The 15740-nt window shown below is 44.1% G+C and overlaps 1 protein-coding gene across 1 annotated transcript in view; it reads right to left on the minus strand.

Annotated features, from left to right (window-relative positions):
* The window catches only part of EIF2B3 (eukaryotic translation initiation factor 2B subunit gamma), a 139312-nt gene that overhangs the window by 23525 nt on the left and 100047 nt on the right, over positions 1 to 15740 (minus strand). The window contains exons 7-9 of the mRNA XM_017960993.3: positions 4375 to 4502; positions 2882 to 3072; positions 170 to 247 (exon numbers count right to left, since the gene is read on the minus strand). Of these exons, the coding sequence (XP_017816482.1) occupies positions 170 to 247; positions 2882 to 3072; positions 4375 to 4502 (397 nt within the window). The remainder of the gene's footprint in view (positions 1 to 169; positions 248 to 2881; positions 3073 to 4374; positions 4503 to 15740) is intronic.

Genomic DNA, 15740 nt, shown 5'->3' on the forward strand with positions numbered 1-15740 from the left:
ACTTGCCCAGGCAGTCTTGTTGAGTGAGATTTTATTCTTAGAACCCAGCTGTGATTTCCCTGGGGCTAACGAGGTTCAGGACTTGAAGGCCTCAATCCGGCTTCTCAAGGACAAGTCTCAGTGCTCCCAAAGAACATCCCACCCCTGCTCTGGCCACACTAGCACTTACCAGGTGTTTGCTGACAATCTGGGCTGATGAATGGACCAGTGGTTCTTCTGGACAGAGAGCAGACAGCAATTTGGGCACCTTAAGGACAGAGATTTGGTCACCAAAGATCAGAAAACACCTTAGGTAGAACCCAGGGCTCAATCAGAGATATGGGGAGTTCTCAGCCATAGCTTCCTGTCTGAGTGAGGGAGAGCAGGAGGCTGCTGCATTCCCCCTAGGATGAAGATAATTCATGCTGCAGCTTCTAGATGGCCTTATTGTCAGTCTCTTAGCTGTGAATGCTCCTCCTTGAAAGTAATGCCATGTCCCTTGGCTGGGAGGCACTGAGACCAAGTCTTTGAGTTACCCACGTAGCACCTCTTGGAAAAGGAGTCCTGATCAGGTTAAGGAACACCCTGAATCCTGATCACAGGCATCCTGGGTTCCGGGTCACCTCCTGGACCACTGTGACCATGCATGAGGTAAGGATGAGATCCATTTTAGACAAATTCCAAAATAAGGAAAGACCCTGAGAAGGCATCCATCCACCAGCCAAAAGAAAACATGAAGGGGAAGTTCACACTATTCCCTCTCCAGTGTGAGAAACCTGGAAAGGTTAGAGGAATGGGGGGCTTTGGCTACTAGTCCATTAGGAAGGCACAGGTAGTGTGCCTGTCTGTGATTCTCCAGCACAGACAGAATGCTGGTCAGAGCACTGTGCGTGGCAGCCACACTAGCTGACGGAGGCCTTGTCAGCATGGCTACACTGGAATGTGAAGGTTAATTCTGAGTCCCCAGCCCTAGGATCTCTTCTTCCACACTCCACCCAAGGCCCTTCAGGCCTGTCTGCTGCATAGCCCCTGTTGGCACTTCAGGGGATACTTTTCCCAGCATGCTCACTCGAGAGCAGGGCCCCTCTTTCATGATGTGGACACAGCAGTGATCTGGACAAGTCTTCCCACTCAGGTTATCCATGAACATCTTTCCAGACCAGCCTGAAAGACTCTAGTCATGGCTAAATGTGGGACTAGCTATGATTTCTCATAAGCTTTCTGGCTTGGGATTCCCTTGGATCTGTAACCAATCCAGGTTGAGGCTCACCTGAGCTTTTATCTGGTGTGGGTCCTACAGATTCCTGAGCCAGGTTTTCTTCAGGGACTCAATCCCAATTTTCTTTTTCTTTTTTTTGAGACAGAGTCTCACTCTGTTGCCCAGGCTGGAGTGCAGGGGCACAATCTCGGCTCACTGCAACCTCCACCTCCCAGGTTCAAGCGATTCTCCCTGCCTCAGCCTCCGGAGAAGCTGGGATTACAGGCGTGTGCCACCATGCTTGGCTAATTTTTGTATTTTTAGTAGAGACAGGGTTTCACCATGTTGGCCAGGCTAGTCTCGAACTCCTGACCTCAGGTGATTCACCTGCCTCGGCCTCCCAAAGTGCTGGGATTATAGGCGTGAGCCACTGCGCCTGGCCTCAATCCCAATTTTCAACAATTTATTTTATATTATTCTGCGCCCCACTGCCACCCCGGTCTGCACCTGCAATTATACTTTCATAGGGTTCTACCAGGTGCAATGTAAATACCTAATCTTTTCATTATGTCACCTCTGTTATCCTTGAATGCCACCGCAATGTAGTTCCCTCAATTATTTATCTTTTCCTATCCTCTTTTTTTTTTTTTTTTTTTTTAAATACAGAGTCCCACTCTGTTGCTTAGGCTGGAGTGCTGTGGTGTGATCTCAGCTCACTGCAGCCTCCACATCCCAGGCTCAGGTGATCCTCCCACCTTAGCCTTCCAAGTAGCTGGGACGACAGCCACATGCCACCACTTGGCTAATTTTTGTAGTATTTTTGTAGAGACAGGATTTTCTCCATGTTGCCCAGGCTGATCTCGAACTCCTGGGCTCAAGCGATCCACCCGCCTCGGCCTCCCAAATTGCGAGGATTACAGGCGTAAGTCACTGTGCCCGGATGCTTTTCTTATTCTCATCTAAACCATCTGCTGCTCTGCATTTCCTTTTCCTAGTCTCATTATCCCTCCCTCCAAAAACCTTCCTCCTGGGCCTACTATACAATACAGAGTTCCTCTACATCTTCAGCCTCTTTACTGTACCCCTCTCCACCCTCTGCCTTCATTAAGTCCTGGCTTATCTTTGAGGACACTGCTTCTCCTTCAGTGGAAGCTATTTGTTCCCTGTATCTCACAAACTTTAAGGTTAAAAGGAGGGGCTAGCAAGAGACTCCTCATTAATGCTGTTTGCAGATAATTCTCTCTCATAGTCATTCCTTTCCTGAGGCTTTGCCATCTGGCCACTCTACACTCTGCTCCTTCACCTTCTCAGGGAAGCCTCCTCCATATGCCTATGTTTACTTCATCAGAGTAATGATTACAGAGTATTTACCTGCTTATTATGAAGTAAGTACCGCAGATATCCCCATGTTGAACAGAATAGGAGGAACCTGCTGACCCAGAGTCCAGAAGTTAGCCTTCCTGAAGATCTTAGCCTTTCCCTGGAGCCACAGAGGCCCTGACTATGGACCAGGCCCCCTGCTTCCTTTTTTGCTGCACCTGAGTACCCTAGTAGTCTCCCTTGACATGCCAGGTCTTGCTCAACCTTGGGAATGACAGGGATTCTTAACAAGTTACTATGTACCTAATGAAGAAACAGACAAATGGCTCAGTCGGTTTCTAGGACAAGAGCCCCACGATTTTCTTTCTAAACTTATGCTCTCACCTGTCTGTTTGCTTCCATGTAGAGTCCCAGTGTGCTCACTCGAGAGCAGAGCCCCTCTTTCATGATGTGGACATAGCAGCGCACCTGTGATCTGGACAAGTCTTCCCACCTGTCTCCTCGACAGGCATTCCAGCAGGCATCATAGGGAGCCAGGTTCAGTGTATTGGTTTCTTTTATAAAACTGTAAATATCTTCAGAACAAACACCCACACCAAGGAAATAAATGAGAGAGAGGTAACAGAACAGATATAGACTCAGTCAAGTTGTTTTTTGGTTTTTTAAGAGACAAGGTCTTGCTATGTTGCCTAGGCTGGTCTCAAACTCCCAGACCCAAGCGATCCTCCCACCTCAGCCTCCTGAGCAGCTGGGACTACAGGTGTGCACCACTATGCTTGGCTCTGAGTTAAGTTTTAAAAGAGGTTACAGCTCACACTTCTCCCTTTGGAACTCACCCACAAAACATGAGCCCTGAGGAAATCCCACTAAAATCTGTAAGAGAAAGTCAAACTAAAAGAGGCAATGTACTTCCCTAAAATATCATATGATATAAAAATGCTTAATATGAGGTCCTAAAAGCATGTGACCAGTAATCAAGACCACTAGGGAAAATAAAACAGATGGCCCTTGTAAATCATGAAATAACACAAGCCAGCATCGAGGCTTTAGTGGCCAGCCAGATTGACTTTGTGCTGCTAGTCTCTATTGCCATATCTGGTAGCTGTGCTATGACAGAAAGCACAGAACTTGGAGCCCACTGTACCAAGGCTCTAGTTTTTCAGCTCTCACAACGACTCTTTGAGATCTTTTACTTTCTGATTAAAAAACTGGGGCTCAGAGAACTGAGTAACCTGCCTTAAGACACAATGCTAGTAAGAAGGCAGTCAGATTTCAAATCCAGAACTGTCTGATGCCCAGTTCTACAATCCTAATCATCATGCTGTACTGTCAGTTTATTAATTTGAGAAATACTTTTTCAGAACATCTACTATGAGCCTACGACTGGGCCAGGGATTAGGGATATGAGAGCATACGAGACAGCTCCGATCTTCAGATCCTGGCATGGAGACACCTGGGCTGGCCTGCGGTTGGACTGCAGTTGTACATTCTTTCACCTTCCTTCCCTTGATAAAACAGGCTGAGTTTAATCAGGAACAGGGCTGCCTAGAGCCTAGAGAACAGGGGAACTAAGAAGTGGCAGGTGGAGTTTAAAGGCAAAATGGTCTAGTGAGGAACACAGCCAAACCAGAGCTATGAATCAGAGAATGGGGCTAGAGGCACGATTAGCCTGTTGCTGAGAGCATAGTGGCAGGATCTGCCTGAGCAAGCTTACCCAGAGCTCAGGGAGTGGGTTGGCAAGCCTGTCTTGCCTAGTAGGCTAGAAAATAGTCTGCTGCCTTGAGACAGGCATCTTGGGCTGGGCTAAGCTGCCAAATCACTCTTTCCAAAGGTGCTGCTACCCTTGCCCCTCTTACTGAACCAACCCAAGAACTGACCTAAGGACTTCAGCTCCTTTTTCTTTAGATCCTCTTCTTTTTCTTCTTGTCCCTGTTGTGAGGAAGCTGAGGAAAACTGTTTTCTCACTAGATACGGAATCAGTTCACTCCGGATAGAAGTGATTGACCTAGGAAGAAAGAATGGCCAAATATGAGAAACCTGACTGTCTGGAACATACCGGGATCAAAAGCTCTGTGCATACAAGGAAAAACCAAGTCCTTTCCTGTCATGGCACCTTGGGACTGTCAGAGATCAAATGTGGCATCGACTTGGAAGTTCGGAGAAGGAGAGTGCTTCCTGGTGGGTACTGAGACAGGATGTTGGTTCTAAATGACCAGGAATCTGTACCAGGGGAAGAAGGGACCTGATCTTTAGTATAGCATGTGTTTTTTATTTATGTTTTTATTCATACTTAGCAATGGAAAGCAGAGAGGTGAGAGACTAGTACATGTTTTCCAGTGTTCTCTCACACTATGACCTTATTAGAATTTTATATTGCTAATTAATTTATGTAGCATTTACCAAGCATGTGCCAGTTACTGCGCTAGGCCTTGGAAATATATCAGTTTTGATCTCAAGGAATTCATAATCCAATGGACAGTAGCCTGCATGAGTTTAAGAGGAAAGGCAGAAGGAGATGAAACTAATCAGGTGGGGCCAGATCATGAAAGCTTTCTGTGGTGAAACCACCTTTGCAAAAATAACAGTGACAAAATTATGACTGAAAGAGATCTGACCTAATCAACTCCATCTTGCTGTTAACCTCCAAACTGCTCTTGCTCATTCCTGGGCATCGGCTGAGCTAACTTTGGAAGAAAGCTTTTTTTTTTTTTTTTTCCTGAGACAGGGTCTCACTCTGTCACCCAGGCTGGAGTACAGTGGTGCGATTTCAGCTTGCTGCAACCTTCACCTCCCAGGTTCAAGCGATTCTCTCACCTCAGCCTCCTGAGTAGCTACGAAGCTGGGATTACAGTTGTGAGAGCCACTATGCCCAGCTAATTTTTTTTTTTTTTTTGAGACAGTCTTGCTCTATCGCCCACGCTGGAGTGCAGTGGCATGATCTCAGCTCACCGCAACCTCTGCCTCCTGGGTTTAAGTGATTCTTGTGCTCCAGTCTCCCAAGTAGCTGGGACTACAGACACATGCCACAATGCCTGGCTAATATTTTTGTATTTTTTGGTAGAGATGGGATTTTGCCATGTTGGCCAGGCTGGTCTTTAACTCCTGGCATCAAGTGATCCGCCTGCTTCAGCCTCTTGAAGTGCTTGGATTACAGGCATGAGCCACTGTGCCCCACGTTTTTTTTTTTGAGATGCAGTCTCGCTCCGTGGCCCAGGCTGGAGTGTGGTGGTGCGATCTTGGCTTACCGCAACCTCCACCTCCCAGTTCAAGTGACTCTCCTGCCTCAGCCACCCAAGTAGCTGGGATTACAGGTGCCGGCCACCATGCCTGACTAATTTTTGTATTTTTAGTAGAGATGGTGTCTCGCCATGTTGACCATGCTGGTCTTGAACTCCTGACCTCAGGTGATCCACCTGCTCTGGCCTCTCAAAGTGCTGAGATTATAGGTGTGAGCCACCATGCCTGGCGAGAAATTTATTACAGTTTATAGTTTAAATGATAGTCCTTCTCAAAATGAAACCACCTTTATAAAACTAATAAAAGGGCACAAGTTTAGGATTACAAGAGGGGCCTGAATTCTTATGATTACCAGTCATTGTTGCAAAGGTCACAAGATTTGCAACTTCCCCAGTTACTCCTGTAAATAACATCACTATTGTGGAACCTAAGATTGGCTTTTTAGGATGTCTTTTCTGACTTTTGCATTTCTGATGACTGGATGACTCCACTGGGACCACTGACCCCTCTGTGGCCCCCACCCAGAACTGGACTCAGCGGAGGACTGTCTTCCACACCCCTGTGATTGCATCCCCAACCAATCAGCAGCACCCATTCCCTACCCTGCCTACCAAACTATCCTTGAAAAGCCCTAGCCTCAGAATTTTGGGGGAGGCTGATTTGAGTAATAATAAAATTCTGGTTTCCCATTTAGCTGCCACTATGTGTATTAAACTCTTTATTGCAATTGTCCCATCTTGATAAATCGTCTCTATCTCGGCAGCAGGTAAGATGAACCCACTGGGGAGTTACAGTGGCAGTCTAGAAAGTCTGGACTGAAAAGCCAGTGGTAATTTTTTCTTTTTAGACAGGGTCTCGCTCTGCTGCCCAGGCTAGAGTGCAGTGGTGCAATCACAACTCACTGCAGTCTTGACCACCTGGGCTCAAGTGATCCTCCTGCCCTGGCCTCCCAAGTAGCTGGGACCACAGGCATGTGCCACCATGCCCAGCTAATTTTTTTATTATTTGTAGAGGCAAAGTCTCACTGTGTTGCCCAGGCTGGTCTCAAACTCCTGGACTCAAGCAATCCTCCCACCTTGCACTCCCAAAGTGCTGGGATTACAGGTGTGAGCCACAGCACCCGGCTGCCAGTGGTAGTTTTTTTTTTATTTTTTATTTTTGAGATGGAGTCTCGCTCTGTCGCCCAGGCTGGAGTGTAGTGGCCGGATCTCAGCTCACTGCAAGCTCCGCCTCCCGAGTTCACGCCATTCTCCTGCCTCAGCCTCCCGAGTAGCTGGGACTACAGGCGCCCGCCACCTCGCCCGGCTAGTTTTTTGTATTTTTGGTAGAGATGGGGTTTCACAGTGTTAGCCAGGATGGTCTCGATCTCCCGACCTTGTGATCCGCCCGTCTCGGCCTCCCAAAGTACTGGGATTACAGGCTTGAGCCACTGCGCCCAGCCGACAGTGGTAGTTTTTAAGTAAGAAAGTGACCTGATCAGTTTTCTCTCTTAGTAAGGTAATTCTGGTAGCAGTGTGGAAGAAAGCCTGGAATAAGGAAACTGAAGAAAGGGAGACCAGTTACAATATTCTGAGAGATGAGATAATGAGGCCTGAGAGAGGGGTTAAAGTATGGGCAGCTCTATAAACCCGACTTGCTGAATACTTCCCACCACCTCTCCCAGCCCCCATTCAAAGAAGCTCTGCATGCTGACACAGGACCACACAGATGGAGTGTAGGTAGGAAGGCAAGACAGAGGCAGAGGCTGAGGAGGATAAGGAAAATTATGAACCCTGGAGCTATACAGTTCACGGTTTTTGTAATTTTTAAAGGATCAAGTCAAATATCTTTGAAAAATTCTGTGTTAAGCTATGAGCTCTTGTGTTGAATTTCAATGTGATTTTTCTTCTGATCCTTTGATGGAGATTTAAAAATTTCCATGTGAATGCGAAGAATGAAACAACACTTACTCTTAGCTCTTTTTCTCCCCTTTTAATGCTTCAAACTAGTGTGGGCAGCAAATGTTCCTCTTCCATTGGAAAACAAGTCAGTTCCCTTTGAAGAAATGACAAAGCACGGACAGCTGGGGGATTTCAGGGCCATGATATTTACATTATGGACCAAAAAGAACTGTCACTGCAAGACGCAAGCAGACAAGCCTTGGCACGTGGCCCCATCAGGCAGAGCCATTTGAGAGGATCTGTGATTTTGAAGAGAGGCTATGAAACAGCCCTGCCAAGTCCCACCCACCTCTGCTGAAGCTCAACATTAGGTCAATCCCCATAATGCAGTTGGCTTAGAAGCATAATAAAGGAAACAATTACTCTTCCTGCTTCCTAAAGTGGAGGCAGCTCAGAGCTGTGCCAAGAAATGTTACAAAGCTACAGTGAACCATTGTGAACATCCTGGGCCTAAAGGCCACAAGCTGGATACAGTGCCCTGGGTCAACCTTACTTTCTCCTTTCCCTCTGATACACAGCCTTCCTAGAAACACCTGTTTTATCTTATGAAATCATAAGCTCTTCTCAAGCAATCACAAAGGAGAACAATAGACTTGACTACTAGCCGTAAACAAACAATCCCACCAAATAAAAAGATAAAATAATTGCTATGAATAGGGCAAAGAATATTCTTAATAAGCAGATATAAATGTTCAAAAAACACATAAAATATTTTCAAAGAAGTAAAAAACTAAAATAAGATGCAGTTTCTCCTCCAACTAAATTAACTGATTTAAAACAATTTTCATTACTGATAAGAGTGCTTTGAGAACAGTTACTGTCACATAATGGGAGTTGAAGTATAAAGTGATAAAATCTCTGAAAAATAATTGGCAACACTATAGCAAAAGACTTTAAAATATTCATATAATTTCACCCAAGTCTATCCTCAGAAAAATACATTACTCAGTAAATATTTGCTGAATAGATGAAATCATCAGATTATAAATAAGAATCTTTCAAAAAAAGGTATTCCCCTGTTATTTATAAAAATGGAGAACAATAAAATATTCAACAATGAAAGATCAAAATACTTCTATAACAGAATGTCATATAGGCAAAACTGTGACTGTAAAGAATTTTTTTTTTTTTTTTTTTAAGACGGAGTCTTGCTTGGAGTGCAATGGCATGATCTTGGCTCACTGCAACCTCTGCCTCCCGGGTTCAAGTGATTCTCCTGCTTCAGCCTCCTGAGTAGCTGGGATTACAGGCGCCTGACACCACGCTTGGCTAATTTTTTTTTTTTTTTGTATTTTTAGTAGAGATGGGGTTTCACCAGGTTGGTCAGGCTGGTCTCAAACTCCTGACCTCGTGATCCGCCCACCTTGGACTCCCAAAGTGCTGGGATTACAGGCATGAGCCACGGTGCTCAGCCAAGAATTTTTTTTTTTTTTTTTTTTTTCAGACGGAGTCTCGCTCTGTCGCCCAGGCTGGAGTGCAGTGGCCGGATCTCAGCTCACTGCAAGCTCTGCCTCCTGGGTTCACGCCATTCTCCTGCCTCAGCTTCCCGAGTAGCTGGGACTACAGGCGCCCGCCACCTCGCCCGTCAGCCAAGAATTTTTTAATGGTAGAAAAAAAAATGCTTATAATACTCAATGAAAAAAGCGAATTATTTTTTTAGACGGAGTCTCACTAGAGTGCAGTGGCGTGGTCTCGGCCCACTGCAACCTCTGCCTCCTGGGTTCAAGCGATTCTCCTGTCTCAGCCTCCCGAGTAGCTGGGATTACAGGCACCTGCCACCACACTGGGCTAATTTTTTGTATTTTTAGTAGAGATGGGGTTTCACTATGTTGGCCAGGCTGGTCTCAAACTCCTGACCTCATGATTCGACCTGCTTCAGCTTCCCAAAGTGATGGGATTACAGGCGTGAGCCACTGCACCTGATCCAGATTATTTTTAAAGTGTGACTTCAAGCATGTATTCTCACTATATATGAAAATAAAACAATGGAAATACACTAAAATGTTCACAATAGTTATCTCACAGTAGTGAAATTATGAATGTTAAAGCAAACTAAATATGGCCTGAGAAGGACTTTGTACTTCTATATTTGAGTGCTTGTGGACAAACTGCATCCTAACTTAATAGGTAGACGAGACTGAAAACCTAATTTAGGAGGATGTGCCTATACCAACAGCTGAGAATTGGCCAATCCCAGCAGCCATACTTCAACCACCCATACACTGCTGAGTGTTCAAACTGTGTTCAAATAACGCAAATGCTGAGCTGTAACCAATCCAGTTGTTTCTGTATCTCACTTCTGATTTCTGTACATCACTTCATTTTTTTGTCTAAAAATTGTCAAATGCCTCTGACCATGAGGCATCCTTGGAGTCTTTCTGAATTTGCTGTGCTTCTGGGGGCTTCCTGATTCATGAGTCATTAATAGATCAAATAAACTCCTTTAAACTTAATTTGGCTTGAGTTTTTCTTTTAACAGATGGTGTCAGAAGTGGGATCTGAAGTAGAGCTTTAATGACCCCCAGGAGCTGAGGGAACAAGCAAGGTACCTGCAAGGACCCACTTATGTCCACTGATCTCTCAGAGTGACCGGGGATTGTGGGTAAGCTCTCTCTCTCAGATTTCAGAGCTCCAAGGATTTGTGTTTTGAGTTATCCAAGTTTATTTGAGCAAATTTCTTGATCCAAACTGGGTCCAGGATTGGATTTGATCCAGTAATTAGCTGGCTTGGATCCAGTTAGAAGCTTCTTACATCTGACTGGGTCAGAAAGAAACTGGTTGTAAATGGTAATATTATAGGGGTTGTAAAATTTGGCTCTTAAAAATTCACAGGGATGTTTGTGTTCTACCCCTTTGTTTCATTTTTCTTGTGTGCTTAGGTAGGAAAAATCATTGGCTAAATTCATCAAGGGAACCTGAGAGCAAAGTGAATATTTTAGGTAAAAACGGGATCCTTAATTTCTGGAAAACTGAATTCCTTCCAGCTTATACATTAGCTGGTAAGCAGTGAAGTCTTACAGAAATGGCGAAATCTTACGAAAGATAACTTACAGTAGAACGTTCCAAATGAACAATGCACTGAAGTGCATCGAGACTCATCTAGTGATGCTTATTGATATGCAGACACTTCTAAAAATATTTCAATATTTTTATTTAAAGACTTTACGAAGGCTGGGCACGGTGGCTCACGTCTGTAATCCCAGCACTTTGGGAGGCCAAGGCAGGTGGATCACTTGAGGTCAGGAGTTCAAGACCAGTCTGGTCAACATGGTTAAACCCCATCTCTACTAAAAGTACAAAAAGTAGCCAGACATGATGGTGCAGGCCTGTAATCCCAGCTACTCGGGAGGCTGAGGCATGCTTGAATTCAGGAGGCGGAGGTTGCAGTGATCTGAGATCGCACTACTGTACTCACTCCAGCCTGGGTGACAGAGCCAGACTGTCCCCCCCCCCCCAAAAAAAGAGGCACCTAAATGATTGATTACAAAATTAGATTTGCTAATCTTTTAGCTTAGTTACTATATGATCCAAAGGAAACAGACTGCAGCACCAATTGGCTGACTTTGGATATGTAATGGGGGTACACCTTACATGAGTAAAGGATGGGACTGGGTGAGAGGCCCTCCCCTCAATAAAGTCCCTCTTGGTTAAAAATGGATAAAGATGACAGGGCCCAACCGGGGGCAAGTTTGGGCCTTGCCATTTCAATATTGGGTGCTAAGCATCCATATGGTGGCTAATGTCTATGTTTTGTCACATGTGTTTTGCTATGTCCAGAATGGAAAATATTAGAATTCAGGTCCACCATGCAGCTGTTTGGGTGGCAACTTGCAAAATTGAAAGGAATTTGTCTGTGGTTCCATGATTTTCCTTTGTGATGCAGCTTGGCCCCCAGAGCGATGCTGTGGCAAGCAGTGTTGCTAGGGCTGCTCAGGGAAGGGGAACCCAGAAACAGGACATGCTGGCAAAGGGGTAAAAATTTCTTACCAGTGAGACTTCTGGCCTCTCTCTCTGCAAATTGGCTGATGAATAGTAAAAATCACTGTTTATCTCCTCTGTAAAGTTTTGATTAATGAGAAAAAGAATTCTAAGGCTAGTAATTAAGTCATAATGAATCTAATGTATTTTGTGCTATGAATTTGTCTGTGTTGTTCTGTCATGAAGAGGGGTACCTTAGGATAGAACAGGGGCTTAGGACCCCATAAACTGCTCAAGATGGCCAGCAAGCTGGTCAGTAATAAACTTTGCTGCAGGTCCTTGAAACAAACAAAAAAACTGGGTGAGGTCTCCATTTTGTTCTATGTCCTTGGGAACTTGACCTTGTAACCATGTGGCCATACTTTCTCTCAGTCTCTTCCTTCCAGGGAATAGGAATTCTGGGATTCATGTCATAGCTACCTCTAAAAATTATCTTGAGTAGTTAAAAGCCTTTGCAAGCACAAAATTAACTACTCTAGGCTCTTTCTGGGAAGAGCGGGAAGAGCAATGAAAACTCCTAGTGCTGTAGCTCAGCAGCTAAGGCTTTGACTTTTCACAGTGATGCCCTGGGTTCAATTCCTGGCTTAGGGAATGAGTCCTTTCTGGTTTGACATGTGCGTGACCTTTACCATTAGTTGATTATCTTCCCCTCCACAAACCATCTTGAATTCTCCTTTCCCTAAGCACCTGTGAAGTTACCTTTGGTCAAGTTCAAAAGCCAGAAATATTGTCAGTGTGGCCTGGCTAGAGTCGGGTAATAAGAAATTTAAAAGGGCTTTTTAAAAGAGGCTTATAGCTGGGAGTGGTGGCTCACGCCTGTAATCCCAGCACTCTGGGAGGCCAAAGCGGGTGGATCACTTGAGGTCAGGAGTTCAAGACTAGCCTGGTCAATATGGTGAAATGGCATCTCTACTAAAAATACAAAACACTAGCCGGATGTGGTGGCGCATGCCTGTAATCCCTGCTACTCAAGCTGAGGCAGTAGAATTGCTGGAACCTGGGAGGTGGAGGTTGCAGTGAGCTGAGATTGTGTCACTGTACTCCAGCCTGGGTGACAGAGCGAGGCTCCATCTTAAAAAAGGAAAAGAAAAAAAAAAAAGAAATTAAGCTGACTTTTAACCATAGTGCTTTTATTTTTATTTATTTTATTTTTTATCTTTTTTTTTGAAACGGAGTCTTGCTCTGTTCCAGGGATTCTCCTGCCTCAGCCTCCTGAGTAGCTGGGATTACAGGCACATGCCACCACGCCTGGATACTTTTTATATTTTTAGTAGAGATGGGGTTTCACCATGTTGCCCAGGCTGGTCTCAAACTCCTGACCTCCAGTGATCGACCTGCCTTGGCCTCCCAAAGTGCTGGGATTACAGGTGTGAGCCACTGCACCTGGCCAGTCAGCTTAATTAAAAGTGGATATTCAAGCTCTAACAGACTGGGACTCCTTGCAAAAAACAGAGCAGGTGTCACAGACCTCATTGTGGGAAAAAACTCTGTTTTCCTCATGAAACCCCAGGAATGGGTGGTGGATAGATTCCTCCGAAAATCTAAGGCTAAATATACTTTTAACAATGGCTAATGGCAGTTATTAGGGAATATGTGGCTCTTTGCACATTTACATCAGAGAAGCATGCTCTTGGCCACCTAGAAGTTATGGAAATGTCCCCACTCCCCACTGAGAGATAAGACTTCCATGGGAGCTGGGCTGATTCCCTCTTTTTGGGATCCAGGATCTGGTATAAAAATGGGACCCATAATTTTTGGGGGTCTGTTTTTGTCTTTCAGCTGTGCCTGCTTATTAGGCCCTAGAAACTGCATGTTTTCCTAGCCCTGTTTCTTGAAGGGCTCTACCATGAGGCCAGTAATCCAATTAAGAAACTGACAAATGAAAAATCTTACAACTACCAGATCTTCTTCTGTCTGTCTGTGTAGTTTATATATGTGTTATGTGTGTGATATTTATGTAAAAGAGCTCTAATTAATTGGCATAAAGAAAAATAAGTGCTTAAATATTTTGAAAGAAAAATAAAAACTGTAATGCCTTTTAGTTTATGTAACTTTAGTAATCTTTGGGAAATAAAAAATGTTAAAGATTATCGGTAAAACAAAGACATTTGGTCTAAATTAGGCAGGTCAGATATTAGGTTTGCTAAATGCCTTAAGGTCACAAACTGCTTTGATTTTTGAAAATTCCTTCCAAAGCATATGTTTTTTTCCCCAAGGTATAGGCTCTGGGTCTGGGGGGTTGCAGTATGGAGATCTACCTGTCTTGCACCCACCCAAGATCACGATTCTGTCTATAAGTTGCCCTAATAATGGCCAAAATAATGAAACCCCGTTTCTACTAAAAATACAAAAATTAGCTGGGCATGGTAGCACATGCCTGTAGTCCCACATACTCGGGAGGCTGAGACAGGAGAATTGCTTGAACCTGGGAGGTGGAGGTTGCAGTGAGCAGAGATTGCTCCACTGCACTCCAGCCTGGTGACAGAGTGAGGCTCTGTCTCAACAAAAAAAAAAAAAAAAATTCCAATACTTGAAAAAACACATGATTATTAGTTCTAGTCAAACCTGATACTTCCATTATTTTGCCTTGATCTGAGATCAGGCCCTCCTTGTGACCACAAGATTCCAGATGCCTAAAAGTGATGTCCATGGCAAAAGAAAAAGTTTGGCTACTTTTGCATTCTGGCTTTTCTGTCTTTGTAAGCAAATCAAAAGAGACTAAGAATTGCCCAAATGTCTCACTTCAACTCAGTCCTTCAAAGAATTAGGAAGGAGGGAGAACAGAAAACCTACTTTTATAGGGCCTGGAACTCAAGTCAGCCAAGCAGAGGACTAAAAACTTGGGTTTTCTTGCCTCTTCTCTCAGTGGAGCTATAATTGGGAAGAAAAGGCAATTGCTGAGTTAACCCTGTGCTTTGTTCTCAGTTTTTTTTTTTTTCCTCCAAAGAAAGCTGGAAAGTAAACACGAAATTATCTTAAAGGGTCCTGATTTAAAAGCTAGATATTTGGTATACAGTTCTGTGATACCCTTTTTTCCTTGTTGACAAAATACTGACGTCTTCCATAAGAATAAAATTTCAATGCTGGTGCACAGGACTTGAGAAAGAAAAATATGTTCAAATCCTACTCCTACTGGCTGGAGAGGTCAAATCAATAAACTTTTTTTTTTTTTTTGAGACAGCCTTTTGCTCTGTTACCCAGGCTTAAGTGCAGTGGCGTGATCACAGCCTCAAATTCTCTCCTAGGCTCAAGTGATCCTCCCACCTCACAGCTTCCAGAGTAGCTGAACTATAGGCACATGCCACCACACCTGACTAATTTTTCTATTTCCTATTTTCTGTAGAGACGGGGTCTCACTTTGTTGTCCAGGCTGGTTTCAAACTCCTGGGCCCAAGTGAGTCACCCACCTCAGCCTCCCAGAGTGCTGGGATTACAGGTGTGAGCCACCTCACCTGGCCAATCAACATTCTATTTATTCAGTTTATTCACAGAGCGCCCAAAATGTGCCAGGCACTCTTCTAGACAGTAGGACTACAACAATGAAACAAAACAGGCAAATCCATGGCCTCAGATGCACTTGACAGTTTGGTTGCCTTTATATTTACTGAGCATCTATTAGTGTGTCACAAGATGAATCAGGGATGAAGTCTGTCCTCAAGGACTTCAAAAAGATGGAAAAGACAGACATGTAAATACAATTTAATGGGATGCATGTAATAATTAAAGACTATACAAGATCAGAAGAGGGAATGGTTAATTATGCCTGATGGAGACAAGCAGAGAATATTATTATGGTAGCACAGTAAGGATATCCAATCTAAGTGGTAGTAAAAGGGGAAAAAATTGAGAGACACTTCCTACAGGAATAACATCTAGGGATGTTTCAACAAATATTTAGGAATGTGCCAGAGAACAAAGATAGATGGAAAGGACATCAATTAACCATTATACTTACAGGGAGATTATTCTTAAATCTTCATCAAACCAAACATACCTTTCCCTCTGGTTTTAGATTTTCTGGCTCCATGATGATGCTTCTTTGTGGGAGTGCTTTAATTATATATATTCTTCCAGTTTTTAAGTCCTCT

The sequence above is a fragment of the Papio anubis genome, chromosome 1, assembly GCF_008728515.1.
Source record: "Papio anubis isolate 15944 chromosome 1, Panubis1.0, whole genome shotgun sequence".
Classification (NCBI taxonomy): domain Eukaryota; kingdom Metazoa; phylum Chordata; class Mammalia; order Primates; family Cercopithecidae; genus Papio; species Papio anubis.